Source organism: Dermochelys coriacea, chromosome 1 (assembly GCF_009764565.3).
Source record: "Dermochelys coriacea isolate rDerCor1 chromosome 1, rDerCor1.pri.v4, whole genome shotgun sequence".
Classification (NCBI taxonomy): Eukaryota; Metazoa; Chordata; order Testudines; family Dermochelyidae; genus Dermochelys; species Dermochelys coriacea.
In genome coordinates, this window is record NC_050068.2 from 152,200,647 (window position 1) to 152,218,812 (window position 18,166).

The 18,166-nt window shown below is 41.8% G+C and overlaps 1 protein-coding gene across 2 annotated transcripts in view; it reads left to right on the forward strand.

Annotated features, from left to right (window-relative positions):
- The window catches only part of TSPAN7 (tetraspanin 7), a 201,181-nt gene that overhangs the window by 147,901 nt on the left and 35,114 nt on the right, over positions 1–18,166 (forward strand). For both annotated transcript variants that reach the window (XM_038387709.2, XM_043505655.1), the window contains exons 2-3: positions 16,022–16,210; positions 17,916–17,990. In XM_038387709.2, the coding sequence (XP_038243637.1) occupies positions 16,022–16,210; positions 17,916–17,990 (264 nt within the window). The remainder of the gene's footprint in view (positions 1–16,021; positions 16,211–17,915; positions 17,991–18,166) is intronic.

The window sequence follows — 18,166 nt, forward strand, 5'->3', positions numbered from 1 at the left end:
AGTACTCCTTTTCTTTTTGCGAATACAGACTAACATGGCTGCTACTCTGAAACCAGATATTTCTCGGGCATCTTTCTCTTTTCATCCGTTTGGAAACTGAGTGTCTTGCATATTTCAGTGCATATTGGTTTCAATTGATTATAATTCAAAGCCTAGTTGAAAGTTTCTCCTTACAGGTGCTGGAATACAATTCTGTCTGGATCCTATAAAGCTAAAGCACAATGCCTTTTTGTTAGTTATTGCTATTCTTTGTGTGTGTCTTTAAAAAATCTAAATAGTTTTACTCAGCGCTCTCTGGCATTTCTCTGCTTGTCTGTCTGTAATGTGATAACTTTCAAAGGCTGCATTTAATCAATTCAAAATTTCAGGTAATGTTCTAAGTATCAATTGGAAGAACTCTGTTGATTTTGATGACAATCAGAAAGTTGGAAAAGCCTGATTTCCACTAAAATCAGGTATTTGTCTGATTTACCTCTTAGGTCACAATCACATTAGGGAGGCGGGGCAAGACTAGCTGATTTTCCTCTTATGTCACAATCCCACTGAGAAGCTTCTGTATGCTGAGGAGGGAGCAATGGGAGGCATGCAGAGCCTTTGGAGTGGTGAGGGACACATAGTTAAGGGTAGAATGGCTGGAAATTTTCCGATGGAATGTTTTCCATGGGACAGATCTGATTGGTCAGAATCTCAATGTTCCACATGAGCATGTCATGAAGTGTTCCGCGTGAACGTGTCAATTTAGACAAAATTTTCATTGAAAGCCAGGCAGGCAGGCCAGCTGGCTGGCTTGCTTGTCTGATTTCCTGACAGCCAGCCCACCAGGCGCCCCTGGTGTGTGCAGTGAACTCAGCAACAGGAGCAATGAAATTGTGACCTTGTAGTTATTAATAAATACCCATCTGTGTATATTGTTTTAAATTCTTGCTGAACTTAGATTACGAATGTTTTTCCCCATGAAAAAGGCTACCTCAAAATGAGGGCCAGATCTAATATCTGGTTTCTATGTTGAGGAAGTCTTGGGGTGTCCACAGATGTTCTTCCATGGTATGGAAAGGGGACACTAGTATTTACATTGAATATGGCCTTGTGACTTGTCTTATACTAGAAATCCAGAATAAAAATCCATTAATAATGATAAGCCCAGTGAAACAACACTCAAGAAAACAATTTGCTAATGGAGTTCCTTTGGATCCTGAAAGAGACTATTCAGTGATTCTATGGTACTTTTGGATACTGGATTGTTTAAGAGGTAGAGACTTTCTATGCTATACTGCTGCAGAAACAAAGGCTTTTAATATTTGTGTGATTGTCTCTGTTCCATAGATCTCAACCTGGGGCTTGTGAAGGGATGTCAGGGGATTGCAACTATCCTGCCCTTCCCATATAGCTATATGGGAAGAGTCCTAGATAGGTCCCAGCTACATGGGAGGGGTGAGTTACAGGCTGGTTAAGCACCGCTGATGCATTTGGTTACACAATTTTCTTTCTATGAAATAGTTTATTCAGGTGCTGTCTGTAATAGCGACTACCACAGAACGTTGGACAAATCTCATTAACTCTGCATTTTGTGATGCATTGGGGGGTTTTCTGGTGGGAAGCAGGTTAGAGAGGGAAGCAATTGCTTTTCAATTTAAAACCATCTAACAGATTCCTTCAAAAGGCATCAAGTTTATTTTATTTATGATGAAATTTTAGGTATGGAGAAACTTTCTCACTTTAGATTTTCATGCAGTTTATGTGTTTTAATGGATTGTTGGTGAAAGCGATGCCAATTTTCACAGATTGTTGATTAAGGGAGTGGGGGGCCTCCCACACTTTTAATGAAGCCTGGCACAGTCCTTGAAGTCTAAATTTTCACACATGGAGCTCTGGGCAAAAAAAGACAGGCCGAGGGCACAGCAGGAATAATGGAGTGTATCAGCCCACAAAGGAGTGTGAGATAAGAACTTCAATGAGCAGGCCAGCAAAGGGGTCAGTGCTTGAAGCAACATGTTATGTTGGCAGGCAAAAAGCAGCAGCCTTGGGAGAGCTGCAGCCCAGGGTCTCAATATGTAAGCACCGTGTGACCCATGTATCCAAAATGGTTTATGACTACCCTTGTGTTAAAGCAAGATTGAAGGAATGATTGTTACTGGGCAGCTGCCAAAAAAAAAGTGTATAAAAACAAACTACCTTCTCTTGCTGCAATGCTTTTTGTGGGAATTAGTGGTCTTTTCCCTTATTTTTAATAGATCTTTAATGCCTTTTCTTCTTTCTCTTCTGTTAATTAGCATCAATGGTTACCTTTTCTGAGGAGGAGGAAGTATTTGGGCTTCACAGTTATTAGTGTGGAACACAGCATCACAAAGATAGCAGCTCATAGGCTTTCACTCTGTGTATATCTCAATAGGTTTGATATCTTCCCTACTGAGCAATTATTTAAAATAAACTGTTACGACTGCTTCGAAAAATCTTCACCTAGCATGAAGATGAAAAACGCTTTTATGGTCCCAATGTTTCATTGGCTGCTGCTGTAGTTTGAGCTGCCACAGATTTCATGCCCAAGAGAAGATAGTGTAGGTTGTTTTAGGTAAGAGTTAACCTTTATCTCTGGTTTTATTCAAGCTCTTAATGCTTGTTTTACAAGCATCTTTCACAGCAGCTACATTTAAGGGCAGGGGGGTAAATAGAGTGTTGTACATTTAAGAGGCCAAATAAAGCGCCTCTTCCTGGAAATACATCCAGAAAGCCTATTCATCAAAACAGATTACATGGAACTCTGTGTGGTGAGAGCAGGGCAATTTTCAAGCATTGGAAAGAGCTTGGAACAAACAAACAATTAGCACTGAAAAAAAAAATCCTATCACTTCTGAAAGGTTGGCTATATAAACTAGCCTAGCTCTGAACACAGATGAATCAGACTTCCTCTGACACGTTGTGAAAGTTACAACAGTAACGACACAGATTATATTTTTCTCGCATATATTGGGTATAAACATGGTTTCTGTCTAATTCTTATTCCTCTATTAAGATAGGAGATCGTTGTGGCAGGTACAAATAGTTTTATTCTGTAACAATCACAGTACTAATTCAGGACCAAGTGGAATTTCAGTATTTATCTTAGGTTTCAGAGTAGCAGCTGTGTTAATCTGTATATGCAAAAAGAAAAGGAGTACTTGTGGCACCTAGGAGACTAACAAATTTATTTGAGCATAGGCTTTCGCGAGCTACAGCTCACTTCATCGGCTGCATGTAGTGGAAAATACAGTGGGGAGATTTTATATACACCGAGAACATGAAACAATGGGTGTTACCATACACACTGTAACAAGAGTGATCACTTAAGGTGAGCTATTACCAGCAGTTGGGGGCGGGGGGGACGACGACCTTTTGTAGTGATAATCAAGGTGAGCCATTTCCAGCAGTTGACAAGAACGTGATAGGAACAGTGGGGGGGAATAAACATGGGGAAATAGTTTAACTTTCTGTAATGACACATCCACTCCCAGTCTTTATTCAAGCCTAAGTTAATTGTATCCAGTTTGCAAATTAATTCCAATTCAGCAGTCTCTCCTTGGAGTCTGTTTTTGAAGTTTTTTTGTTGAATTGCCGCTTTTAGGTCTGTAATCGATTGACCAAAGAAATTGAAGTGTTCTCCGAATGGTTTTTGAATGTTATAATTCTGGACGTCTGATTTGTGTCCATTTATTTTTTTATGTAGAGACTGTCCAGTTTGGCCAATGTACATGGCAGAGGGGCATGGCTGGCACATGATGGCATATATCACATCGGTAGATGTGCAGGTGAACGAGCCTCTGAAAGTGTGACTGATGTGATTAGGCCCTATGATGATGTCTCCTGAATAGATATGTGGACACAGTTGGCAACGGGCTTTGTTGTAAGGATAGGTTCCTGGGTTAGTGTTTTTGTTATGTGGTATGTGGTTGCTGGTGAGTATTCGCTTCAGGTTGGGGGGCTTTCTGTAAGCAAGGACTGGCCTGTCTCCCAAGATCTGTGAGAGTGATGGGTCGTCCTTCAGGATAGGTTGTAGATTCTTGATGATGCGTTGGAGAGGTTTTAGTTGGGGGCTGAAGGTGATGGCTAATGGCGTTCTCTTATTTTCTTTGTTGGGCCTGTCCTGTAGTAGGTGACTTCTGGGTACTCTTCTGACTCTGTCAATCTGTTTCTTCACTTCAGCAGGTGGGTATTGTAGTTGTAAGAATGCTTGATAGAGATCTTGTAGGTGTTTGTCTCTATCTGAGGGGTTGGAGCAAATGCAGTTGTATCATAGAGCTTGGCTGTAGACAGTGGATCATGTGGTGTGGTCTGGATGAAAGCTGGAGGCATGTAGGTAGGCATACCAGTCAGTAGGTTTTCAGTATAGGGTGGTGGTTATGTGACCATCACTTATTAGCACCATAGTGTCCAGGAAGTGGATCTTTTGTGAGGACTTGTCCAGGCTGAGGGTGATGGTGGGGTGGAAATTGTTGAAATCATGGTGGAATTCCTCAAGGGCTTCTTTTCCATGGGTCCAGATGATGATGATGATGATGTCATCAATGTAGCACAAGTAGAGTAGGGGCATTAGGGGATGAGAGCTGAGGAAGCGTTATTCTAAGTCAGCCATAAAAATGTTGGCATACTGTGGGGCCATGCGGGCACCCATAGCAGTGCCACTGATTTATCTCAGCCAGCTTGCTGCTGCCAGTGAATCAAATACACAGCTGCCCAAGAACTCTCGTAATTTTTCAGGTCCACCATCTTCTGAGGGGGAGAACAGTTGTTCATCCCAGGGTAATTCTTCACAGCAATCAACCTACAGGATGTGTGTATTCAACCTTCTGGTAAAATTAACATGCAATAAAGTTCTTTGCTTTGCTGTGACGTCTATTCACTGCTAATACGTTGCACTATCCTGTTGCCTAGCATCAGCCTCAGAGGTCTTTAGAAAGGTGTTGGTAATGTTAATGGTTCATATTTGTCAGCAGGAAGTAGGTTTACGCTACTGTTCACACAACAGATTTGTTAGAGTGGTGTGTGAGGAGATGGCAAAACAGAACTGGAAACTGATCGTGGTCTAGATGGAAATATGTGGTAGGGAGTGAACCAAAAAACACACTTCGCTTGGGAGCATGGACTTTGTAGCTCATGTCAGAGTACCCTGAAACAGAAGGCATGAGTGACTAAGATTTGGCCAGGTTTCCCCAGTAGTTGTATACATGCCACTCATGAGGAGGGTACGAATGGACTTCATTAGGCATTATAAGTTATTGCATAGTAAATGGATGTCCGGATCAATGTTACACGTCCACATTTCAGAAAGTTGATGCTAGCTGCATGGAAGAAGGGTCAACGGGGCTGGATTATGCTGGTCCTGATCTCTACAAAAGTTAAACCATTATCCTCCTTTAAATCTCTCCTTAAAACTCTCTGTGACCCTGAAGCCTACAAAAAACTTGACAGCAGTTAGGCTGTTGGTATGCTGGGACGTTATTATGCTGCCCAGTATTGTCTCATTGTTGTACTCCCTCATCGGTCGGTCTGTCTATCCAGCTGTTGTCTCTTGCCTAGAACATAAGCTATCTGGTGCAAGGACTGTCTTTTTATTCTTTGTTTGTACAGCACCTAGTACAATAGGGTCCTGGTCCATGACTTGGGCTCCTAGGCGCTATAATAATACAAATAGATAATAATAATATAGGAATGCTGTGGTTCTCGCAACAGCAAACTGTAGTTTACCCCTGAACTTAACAGGCTGATTGAACATCTGCATGAATGCTCAGGTGCTTTGTGGGGAATCGCAGTACTACAGGGAAAACGGTCTGCTCAAATGAAACTTGGCTATCAGTCAATTTCTAGGTTTCAGAGTAACAGCCGTGTTAATCTGTAGATGCAAAAAGAAAAGGAGTACTTGTGGCACCTAGGAGACTAACGAATTTATTTGAGCATAAGCTTTTGTGAGCTACAGCTCACTTCATCGGTTGCATTCAGTACAAGTACTCCTTTTCTTGACACTAATGCGGTTTTCTTGGTACTGTGGAGTATACAGGATTCGTTGAGAGAAAAAGAAGCTTTCATTCATTGTGATGTGTGAGCAGTGACCAGGAGGGAGAACCAAAGGATCAAATGGAGGAATTGTAACTTCCAGTGTTCCAGGGCAGAACTTTCTTCCCAAATCATTTCTGTGGAGGGTGACCATAGACATGTGGAAGAGGATAGGTGAATACCTAGTTTGTTCTACTTATGCAGTTAATAGTGTTTTGTATTTTCTAAACTACCCCTTTCCTCTCATGTTAATTGACATTGTCTTTTTCTCTTCGCTTTGATGAACTGTGCTCTGAAAGGTTGTGCTTTCACTGGTCAACCAGAAATGTGTATTGACATCAGTAGCTGTTGTTGATGTAATAAGGATTCTAGGGCATCTGTAGCACTCTAATGAGCAGACGTGATCCCTAGAGTGCTATAAATCCAAGCTATCTCTGCCATAAAAGATATGGGTTTCCATATTGCTTTAGGAATTGCTATATGTATGTGGCTGGCCTAGTTAAAGTTATCTGATGTGGGGTATTCTCCCTGCTTTCCTCTTGAAAACTTCCAATTGTGGTTTATAAGATCCAGCTAATCTCAGTACTTGGCTGAATATTTCTAAGTCTTAAAATTGCCCTCTACAATAGTTTGAATTTCTCAAGTGGTTCTTAATTCTGAAAACTTTAACTATGAATACCTCTTTCTAGTTCTGACATGTTAGAATTTTGCCAAAAGAAAATGAAAGTATAGTCATAAATAATGAGCAAAATTTCCTTCAAGAGCCACGCTTTATGTATACATCCTCCCCCACTCATCCTCATATATACAGTCTTTTAAAAATATGCTTCTCATCTGAGTCATGACTTGGATAAGCTAAACCTGTATTTCCATTGCTCTATAGTCTGAAGATTAATTATGCATTTTCTCACTTCGTTCTTAGATCAAAAGAAATGAAACTTCAGAGTCTGGAGTAATTTTTTTCCCCATGTAGTTGCAGTGTTCCCAGAGCTCTAGTCATTAGCATAAGGAAATTCCTCATCTTACTGGTCAAACAGTGATCAGAGCTTCTTTCCAAAACTGAAGGCAACACTTTACGTATGTCAAGTTAGGGGTTCTCAGACTCTTTATTAGTGTGGACTACATTTTAACAGAAAGATTGCCCTGTGGATTTTTCCTCTCCCATTCGTTATTACATGAACTATCTCCTCTTCCTTTGACTGTATTTGTTTTACTGTAGCACCGAGGACCCCTTGTCATTGACCAAGACCCCCGTTGTGCTAGGCGCTGTACAAACAGCTAACAAAAGACACTGCGTGCCCTAAAGAGCTTACAGTCTCTGACAATAACAGCAATTGCTTACATGGAAAAGTAATTTTAGGAAAATTATTAAAATGTACTTTTAACTTTATACTGTGACTTAGCAACTGGAAACAAGGGTTAGCACCATTGGCCTAATTCAAAACTCAATGAAGTCAGAGGGAATCCTTGCATTTACTTCAGTGGGCTGTTGATCAGGTCTATTGGACCAGCTAGCGCTCTGCAGACTACCCACAAATGGTCCAGGGACCACTTTCCCTGTTGTCCCTTTTTAAAAGGCAGTCTCAAGCAAACTCTTGTTTTCTGAATAATTTCAGGCCCTCAAATAGAGGGCAAGACAGGATCTTTCCTTTACTGCTGTTTCTTCTGCAGCCATTCAAAATCGTGGATTTGTTTGTGTTCTGAAGGCAGGGGTGATGGATGATGCTTTATTTGTTTAAGCAAAGCTGCCACAGTAAATACTAACTGACAGAAGTTTTTTTTTATTCTGGCCACCTGAATTCTTTATTACATGGATGAAAGGCAAAGACCTGGTTTTTATCATCCTCCTGCTAATTACGTCACGTTATTAATACTGGCACTGTAGTCATCATGCTGTCTCCAGGGCAAATCTTAAAACTCTTAGCAGGCCCGTGAGGAAGCCAAGTTATGCTTTTAGTAGTTAGCTGATAAAGTGAGTGTAGCTTTGTTGCTCTGTGTATATAGACTCTTTAAAGATGTTTAAATATAACTATTTGGGGAAGCAGATCTTGGCTCAGCTTGAAAGTTGGTAGGAGGTGGATTCTAAAACCTGAAAGGTTAGTACTACTTGCCCTGTATCTGTCCTAACACATCAGTCCTAAAACATTTGTCTCTGTGATGGGGGCACACTAGCCCTTAATGCCTCCCCTCGTTGCCATTATCCTCTGCTCCGGCACCTCCTGATGGCCATCTGCCTTTTGCTGGCTCTTCTGTGGGTCAGCCCTCTGGCCAGGTCACAAAGCCCAAATCCCTTCTGGGATAATGAAATGTCCAGCTGTAAGTCCAACCCAAAGAGATCCAAATAATATCTGCTTCTGCCCCTCTTGGGACAAACTAATAGCTTTTTCTCAAGCAGCATTCTCCATATTGCCTCCCTTCGCCCAGGACGCTAGCAGCTTACCTCTGGGGTCTCCCTACTCTCATTTCTCAATACCACCTCCCCCACCCCACCGGAACCTAATCTGCTCCCTGTGAGTTTTTTTCCCAGTCTGCTGTAGGCTCTAATTTACAACTCCCCCAGTTATCACTACGCCCTAACTCAGGGCTCCCCCTCTATAGGAGTCTGCACTGATTTGCGTGGGTTCCCCCAGGGAGAGAACTCTTCTCCTTCCTCTCATGTGGAATCTCTCCTTCAATGATCTTCACCTTCCTGCTCCCTTCTCAGGAGCCAGTTTCAAAACTGTAGGACTCTCTGGTCTGGAGGCCTCTGTCAGCTCTCTTCCCCATGCCTAATTGCAGGTGCTACCCATTGTCTCCCTTCCCCGAGGACCCTGCCAACTCTTTGGGGCTCTTACTGTCAACTGCAAGTACTTGTTCAGGGCTTGCCCCCACAGAGGCCTACTGTACATCTGGTGGGTTCCTCCCAGCCTGCAACAATTGCAGACCATCTCCAGAGAGCCTTCCCTTTCTCTTCCTTCCGCTACCCAACTTCCTTCTTTGTACTGTTCTATCTCAGCTGCTCCATTACTGTGAGCTAACGGGTACCACCTGGAACACCTGATTGCTCCCAGGTGTAGCCCATAGGGTCGTCATGGGGCCAGTTAGGCCTTGATCCTTCCTGAAAGGTCACTGGCCCCATGACAGCCTCGAATGGAAGACATATTGATCAGATTTATACCTCTGCCACTGTTTATCATGATGATTGACTTGATCATGACCTGAGCTACTCCGGGAGAAGAATATACAGAGGAAGGATGGGTGTCTCAAGTGCCCAGATGTACTTGCTCCCCTCATGAACTATGTTTGTTTATTTTTAAATGTAAAGTATAGCTACTCATAGCCCCTCCTTTCGTAATGAGCAAAAACCCTGCAAAGTTCACAGATAGCTGTGAACACACTTCAACCTTTCAGCGCATCAAGGAGTGAAGAGATGAGTCAATAAGCGCTTGTGTTTGATTATCAGATAATTTTTAAATTATTTTACTGCATAAAATAGCAGAGGGTTTGAAATTTAAAGAATGTTATGTCACAGTAAGAGTTGCTTGTATTTGTTGAGGATAAACAGAAGATCCTTAATGTTCTGGTAGCTTTTGAATGACAGGAGAGAAGAATTCTACTTGTACAGGACCTTTCAGCTGAGGATTTCAAAGCATTTACAGACATGTAAGCCAAACAAAACCCCTGTCAGGTAGATGGTGTTATCCAGGAACCAGGCACAGGGAGGTTAACCAATTTGCCCAAACGTAAGAGACAATATCGACAGGAACTCATTGTCCCCTGTAGCACAACATAGGTTTTCTGTAGCTGTACCATTCACAGGGCTGGCATTGAGATTCTTCTTTAAAGCCTGTCTAATTGCACAGTCTGTCCTTCTCTCTCTGTTGATCTGCAAACCAGGGAGACCCAGGTTCCAGGGCAGGCTGTGGGCTACAAAGGAATGCGCAGATAAATTTCAAACACATTTTCTAATCTGTGATTCACAGCCCCCCAACAGTGAAGGTTTGCTTGGAGCTCCCATAATATCAGCTAGTGCCCAATAGAGAAAAGCAAGAAAGAGGGGACATGAATTGCACGATTTACGGATATTAATAAAAGAATTTCAACAATTTAGATTATGTCCTAATGTACATATTTGTGCTGTTTCCTCTCTGAGGTCACTTTTAAATGCCCTAATGTTTCTAAGGCTCTTGTATGCTATAACTATAGTAGTAAAGAATGAGGTCAGTGACACTTGTTGTGAAAGCTATACTTGCACCCCCGATCTCAGAAAACATCCTGACTGTGCCTTTCAATTATTTATACAGTGCCATACGGTAGGTGTGCATGGCATTTTACAAATAGATGAAAAGACAGACCATTGCTTTAAGACGCTTATTGTATAGCCTTTTGTATTAATGTTTATGGCAAAGCCCAGGGACTGCATTCAGGCTCATATCATTGTTGTACACCATTATAGACATGGCCCCTCCTCGAAGGAACTTGTAGTCTAAGAAAGCCCTTATGATGAAATTACCTTTTTATTACTAACGCTATCATGCTGGCAGAATCTGGATGGCAAAGATGAGGTTTTCTCATGAAAAAATGGAATGAACTGAACAAAGCAGACCACCTTGAACTGCACTGCTCTCACTTTAAAATTGAAATACACAAAGGAGACATCTGTCCTTTAAAATTATTGCAAAGTGGTATTGCATTCAGATCAGCTAATCTCTTGTTAAGTAGCTTTGCTAACCTAGATTAATTCACTACGGGGCAACTCTGCTTCTAAAACTAAAGCAACAGAATCAGAGTTGTGGGCTATATTCTGCCAGACTTAGCATCCACCTACCTCACCCCCTGGAAAAGATTCAGGAAATTGGTAGGAGGTAAACTCACATGGTTCATATAAAATTGCTTCATACTAAGTCTTGATTAAGGTATATTTATCCTCTGATGTTACCCTGAAGTTTACTGAGAAGGTCTTGGATTAAGCAGAATGCCAATAGTAAGGCAGGGGTCACAGACCTGGGAAAAACCAAAGGGCCAGACTAACATAACAGATTATGTATTTTTAACAAAATGTTTATTTTTCAGCCTTTAGGGATGGACACACATCACCGTGTTCTAGTCTATTGAGCCTGACACATAGGTCAATCTGGATATAGAATTAGGCTGACGCGGCAGTTTCAGATCAGATGAGAGAACTGCTTCATTAATCAGGTCGACGTCTGTGGTGCCATGCCTCTTTCTGACCCTGCTGGGAGGAGGAAATGTGGAGAGGAAGGTGTAGGACAATACACATCTGCCTGGCTAAGTGCAGTGTGTAAATATAATGAAGATGGAAAGTACAGACATCTTGCATGCATGATTACAATCAATAGCAAGGTCCATCAGCATTGTTGCATTTCAAGCCAGAAGCTCAGCAATGTCCTGATCCCCCTGCATCCCCCTTTCCTCAAAAAAGAGAAAAAAGACATTTGGACCTAATTACAGGATGGAACGTTACAAGCTGTAACAGAGGGCTAGAAATAAGAATAAACCTTGAGATTGCTTGTGGGTAGAATTAGGAGTTGGTCATACTTTCACTCCTGTTCAATTGAATATTGATCATTGAAGTATCTGCAGAGAGAGCTTCCTTCTTTTGCCCTTAATAGTTTATAATTTACTCCTAATGATGAAACTCCAGATATACCATGGGCACATTGGTGTGGAACGTCCTTCGCTCTTTCCCTCTCAGTGTGAAATTGATAATGGTGGTTTGTAGGATTCTATGTCTCCCTGCCTGTTCTGGGGTGTGTTTTTGAAACCCATGTCAAGCAATATTTTACTAATAAGTAATAAGCAGAACAAAGCATTAGTAATCATCATGGCTCTTTTGTTTCTAACTCTGAATATACTGTAATGTAGTAAGCCCTAATGTAGCATGCCTCTCTAAGGTATAAACAGACTTAGACTATAAATGAGCTGTACTAAAGGGCTGGTAATTGTCTTCAAATAGCTGAATAAAAATGTAGTTAAAACTTCTATGTATTATAAGTCTCGTGGTCTCTCTCAAACAGGAAGCATCCTTGGTAGGGAGGCCCAATCCTGCTCCTCTTAAGGAAATGGCAACACTCCCATTTACATCAGTGGGAGCAAGAACAGTCCTGTTGCCTAGCTGGATGGCAGAGTCCATTCTTTCAGTTTCCATGCTCCCCAACCCTTTTCTGGCATTTAACTTCTTAATTTGAGCCGACTGGAAAAAAACCTGTGGACAAAAGTGGGGGGAGAGATTTTTTTCTTCCCTAGAAATGGGTGGAAAAATAGGTGAGGGAGGGGAGAAACTTAAATTGTTGTTAGTCGTCTGCAGTAATTTACACCGCCAGATGGTAATTGTTTGACGTTAAATTGTCGATTGATCTGGTACAAGATTATATAATCGATACTTTTTTAACGATCCATGTGAAAGATGAACAGAAGTGTGCTTTTATCTTCAGAGTGGGCGGGAGTGGGTACATCTCTGCTGATATCTGTCTTTGAAAGGGATAAGAGACATTTCAAAACCCATGGTTGCAGTTCAGAAGAGAGATTTGGGTGGGGATCAAGAAAAACAAGAGGAGATTGATGTGTCTCCTTGACACTGATGAGCTCTAGTGTAGAAGCAGATTGGAGGAGTTTCTGTGAAGCAAATTTTGTAGCCCCAGCTAGGTAATAATGGCAAAGACCTATGCGTGCAAGGTAATCAGGGGCCATTGTAGGCAAAAGGCAGCTACAGAGATACTTCTGAATGGCTAATGCCTGTGGATTTTTTTGCAGCAGAAGTTTGAAAGTCGTATAGTTATTTCATATTTATATTATAGTAGCAACTAGAGGTTCCAGTCAGAAGCTGGGGTGCATTTGTGCTAGATGCTGTTCCAACACATACAAAGACAGGCTTTCCCCACACAGTTTACCATCTTCCAAATGTTGCATGTGTGTGATTTAGCCAGTACCCGTTGTTCCTGTACACTGTGGGCTTGCAGCAGTGGATTCTGCCAGGTCCAGTTTCCATCGAATGATTGAGTCAGGTTTGTGGCATGTAAAGGAGAAAGTTGGGTTATTTGGTGAGGTAGATTGAGGGGGAGCAAGGGAAGCTGTAACAAAAGGTGGAGTGTGCTTAGCTGCCTAGTGGGAACCAGCAGCAGAGCCCAGATACAGGCACTAGCACATGGAATCTCTCTGGGTGGGCAGAGACAGTGTTTCCAAATGTTTGAGGCATGGGCAGCAGGTGAAGCTTCCCCTGGGGGGAGGCTAACTCCCTGTCCTGCCTCTTCTGCCTGTGGCCCTACCCACACTCCATCCCCACACCCTTCCACGCTCAGCCCCTCCACCGCACCTCCTTAAGGGAAGGGGGATATGTAGAATTAACCAGATGGGCACAGACAAGCCCTCCTTGTTCTTCAGAATCACAGCTTTCACTGGAAAAGGAAAAAAGCAGATCCCTCGCTGTTGTGGTCAGAAAGCAAACCCTCCAACCATGAAGCACATGCAACAAATGCAAAGGCACCTGCCTGAGATGGCAGCCAGCCTGAAACAAAAACTGTGAAGTGTGACCTTGCCCTGGTAATTTCAGTGGGTGCTGAGTTGGATGTCTATGAGGATACTTTCAATGTCAACATGGTTAACAACTGACTTACTCAAAATGTGTAAGACAGGAGAGGAGGTGTTTATTTCCCAAAGTGTGCGTTGGTGCAAAGGCGTAGCTGCTGGAGAGAGGAAGGGGCATGGGAGATGTTTACATTAAGATGGGTAGGTCTTTAATAGTATACAGCACAGTGGGGAATGGGGAAACACCATTGTTTTCATTTTCCTAAAGAGGCTCAGCTGTCAAATGTTTGTGAAACACTGGGTAACAGGAAGGGAGTGGAAAGAGAGATGCCAAGAGGAGGAAGGTTTGAAATGGGATTGCTCTGTGACATACCAGAGGTGCTCAGGATGCTTTGTTTGTTTTATCTCTGCCACCACCTTTCCTCCCTCTTATTTTTGTTTCTCTGTTTTATTTTTGTTGTCTCCTGTTTTTCCTGTGGTTTTTCCTCCATCACCCTTTGTCTCTTCCCCCTCTTCTATTTTTTTTCCTTTCCCCTTACGCTCCAAACAGTTTGTACAGTCCTTCCCACTGATGTTCCCCAGATGTGCTTCTTATTACTGAACAGCTTTACCTAGCATAGCTCCACCTCCAGGACAGGAAGTGCTGTATCTGGATTGCTTCCTGATTCTGGATTGCTACATCTTTGCTTCCTCAGCTGCAGGTAGAACCAAAGAACACTTCTTTGTCCTGCTGCTACACTGTAGTAGGACTAGCAAAACGACTGGGACAGGAAATGAGAATAATGTGCCCTGTGCGTTCTGCTTTCAATCTGTGTAAATGACACATCAAGAAGCTGCCTCCCTTTTCCCTTCAGTAGTGCCCCGTCACATGGTAGTGGGGAGGGATCTCTCTCAAAATGGCTGACTTGTTTTTGGTGCAGCAAAAAAATGAATGGAGGTCTCTTTGGGGAAAGAGGGCATGACTGTGCTGGCCTAAAAGCTTCAAAGCAAATGCCAGAGTAACCTAACAAATCTTCTGAGAGAGAGAACACTGAAGGGGGAAGAGGGAGAACCTGATTCCAGAACCTTCTTAATATCCGCCCCAGTCTCTGTGCTAACTTTCCTAGTCCCTATAGATGGTGTCTAGAGTGGTGAAAGCTGAAAGGGTTGGATCCTCACACAGAGGTTTAGGGAATGCTAGAGTAACTCTGGTAGATTTAGAGAAAGGGTTTACAGAGCTAAAGCCCACATGGCAGGTTCTCAGTCTGCCCTTGAGCCACACGGTTAAGATGATGACATACATGCAGACTTCAAGCATTGTGATATCAGTTCTGATGTACATTGTATGTTCGCATTAAGCTAATATTTGAGTGATTCGTATAAAATGCAGATAATAGATGTGTCTGATTTAATGCCTTTTTTCCCCAGTTTTCTGAAAAAGTGATGTTTGCCTTATTTATAAAACAAACTCATTGCCTTATGTGTTTGTGATTCAGTTTAGTCCACTCAGAAAAGAAAAACTGTGTGTTGAAGTTGAGGGGGAAGGGTGTAGAAAGCCATCAATTTTCCTTACTGTCCACTAGATGTCAGCAGAGAACATGCAATATCTGCCTCCTGCTTCTAGCATCCATTTCAGTATCAGAAATATTAGGACAGGTTTCAGAGTAGCAGCCGTGTTAGTCTGTATTCGCAAAAAGAAAAGCAGTACTTGTGGCACCTAAGAGACTAACAAATTTATTAGAGCATAAGCTTTCGTGAGCTACAGCTCACTTCATCCGATGAAAGCTTATGCTCTAATAAATTTGTTAATCTCTAAGGTGCCACAAGTACTGCTTTTCTTTTTGAGAAATATTATGTAATGTGATGATTCTGAAACTATGTCAAGATCATGATGGGTGGGAAGTTTCCAAATGCAGGTGGTGGGTGAAGAGTTGTGTGTCCAATTGTTGTCAAACTGTTTACTTCATCTAACATAGAGCACAGTGGCAAAGTTTCTTGAATAGGAAAGATTACCTGATTTTCTTCTCCCTAACCCTCAACACTTCCTCTAAAGTGACATCATGTCTCTGAGGCTGGGAAAACTAATATCGAAAGGTGTATATCCACATAGTGAGGCAAAAAATAGCTGATTTCAGTTGTTCAAAGAACTTTGTACACAAAGCATGTAGTACGTTCAGTAGAAATGGTTCATGTTGATTTCTGGGGGCAGTGCTGTTTCACCTTCTCCTTCAGGCACGTTTTGGAATATATTGTACATTTCAAATGGCTGAGCTTTCGACTAAGGCCTTGTAGATGTGATGTATTCTTTGCTTGTGACAATGGTCAGAATGATGGTGCTTAGTCCTTTGACCTGCAATGGTGGCTTAATGGAACATATCCAGACACTAAAAAATAATTGTCACTGTGGAAAGTCAGTCAGTTCACAATTGCCATGCACTGATCCTGGGTGTCTTTTCCAATAGGCTCTGACTATATTTCTCCTCTTGTTTTGCAGATCACAGGCGTTATTCTTCTCGCCGTTGGAGTCTGGGGGAAGCTCACTTTAGGCACATATATCTCTCTCATTGCCGAAAACTCTACCAATGCCCCCTATGTGCTTATTGGGACTGGTACCACAATTATTGTCTTTGGCCTGTTTGGCTGTTTCGCCACTTGTCGTGGCAGCCCATGGATGCTGAAACTGGTAAGTAAATCAAAAGAACTGTCATGTGGCATATGTGGAAATTGCTTAATCAATGTGCTTTTATTAAGCTTAAACAGATGTTAACTGTAACAGAGGCAAACAGAAAGGTTGTAATGACCTTAATGTTCACTAAGTGTCTCTCGTGCTTTTAAAAAAAAAAATTCTTCACTGAAACCAGTCAATGAATCACACTGACTTCTCTGCAGTATACAGGACTCTGTGATGACAATAGTGCTACCAGGGAACCAGATGTATCATTACAGACTTATTAACATCAAAAATGGCACAGCTCTGTAGCTAATTTGAAACAGATTTTTCCCGGGGTGCTTTTTAATAATACAACATGGAATGTAGGGAATACCTCGATGGTAGCATTTAGTCTAATGCACATTAACTTTTCATTTCTGGCATCCTTTATTCACCTCTATAAAAATAGGTAGACACCAGAAAAGTAAACTCCCAGCAGTATGTCTGTCCATATTTCAAAAGCAGTACAGGGATTTCCTCACTCCAATAAGCTTTCCAGTGCATCTCAAAATGTAAAGGAATTGTAGGTGGAGGGAAAAAATGCACAGGTGAGTTAAACATTAAGTTTATATAAGAGCATTCAGGGACAAAATATAATATGTGGTAATTTGGGGGGGGAATAGTAACAGTTGGGTTAATATTTGGTGAAAGTGAAGTGGGGCAGGGGGAATAACAGGACGGTGTCTTTTACTACAGTTTTTCCCTAAAGGTATGTCCTCTGACTGTTAGGGCTAACTGTGGCATTCACCGTTTTGAACATGAAGCTTTATTTTGAACACCTATATAAAAGTTTTTAAACCATCTTTCTCCCCTCAAAAGAAAACGGGTAAATATTTGAGTTCTGCATTGTTTGTAGGACCAATCTTGCTATTCCTAGCTGCTTTGCCCTCCATTAAAAACAGTTCTCCCTTCTTCCTCCCCTCACCCCAAGCATTGAACAACTTTTCAAACTTTTCTACATGACAATTGAGATGAGATGTTTGGAAGATTAAGATGAAATTTCCTGTTAGAACAGCCTGTTTTGCATTGTTTGTCTTCTCAGTTATTTATTCATGTGTAGAAAAAAATCAGACCTAAACTGAAACCTCTCTTTTGCTCCCTCACTTTTGTAAAGTTTGGTTCTAAATCCAGACTTCAGCCCTGATTCACTTGGTACCTATGATTATTGCCAGTGAAGTCAATGGGACTACTCATGCACTTATGTACCTTACTGAATCAGGCCATATACACCGATCCTGCAGTGAAATGTATGCAAGTGAACCCTGACACCTTTGCAGAGTCCTGTTGACTTCACCGGAGTTCCACACAAATACAGAGTCTGCCTGCATTCATCTCATTGCAGTATCAGGGCCTTAACAACATGGGAACCACCTCTTTGCAGTGTGAATGTATGTTTAAATAAATATATATGTATATATGTGCAACAGTCAAGAAATGTTGTTTTGTGCACATCAAACAACCCCTAATAATGGGAGAGTGTCCTGCAGTTATTAGTAGTTACACCACATGCAAGGCGTCCTATATCTCGCCTTCTAAATACATTATTTTTTTCCTGTCTTTAGAGGAAATCTGAAGGCAGAAGCTTAAACTCGGAATTGTTTGTATAAGAACTAAAAGGTTCAGACACAACTCTGCCCTTCACTCTGACTTGTGTTTTGTCTTGTTTCTTTGCTTTCAGTATGCCATGTTCTTGTCCCTGGTGTTTCTGGCAGAGCTAGTGGCTGGCATTTCAGGATTTGTATTTCGCCATGAGGTGAGTGGAAATGAATTTAGGTTATAAATGGCGCTCTCTCTAAGCAGGATTTGCTGAAGCCTCTCAGAACATGTACAATATACTGGTTGTTGACTTCAGCAATTCCATATGCATCATGAGTGATGTAGCTATTTTTCAGCAGTAATATGTACAGCCTTCTAAAAACTGATATGATT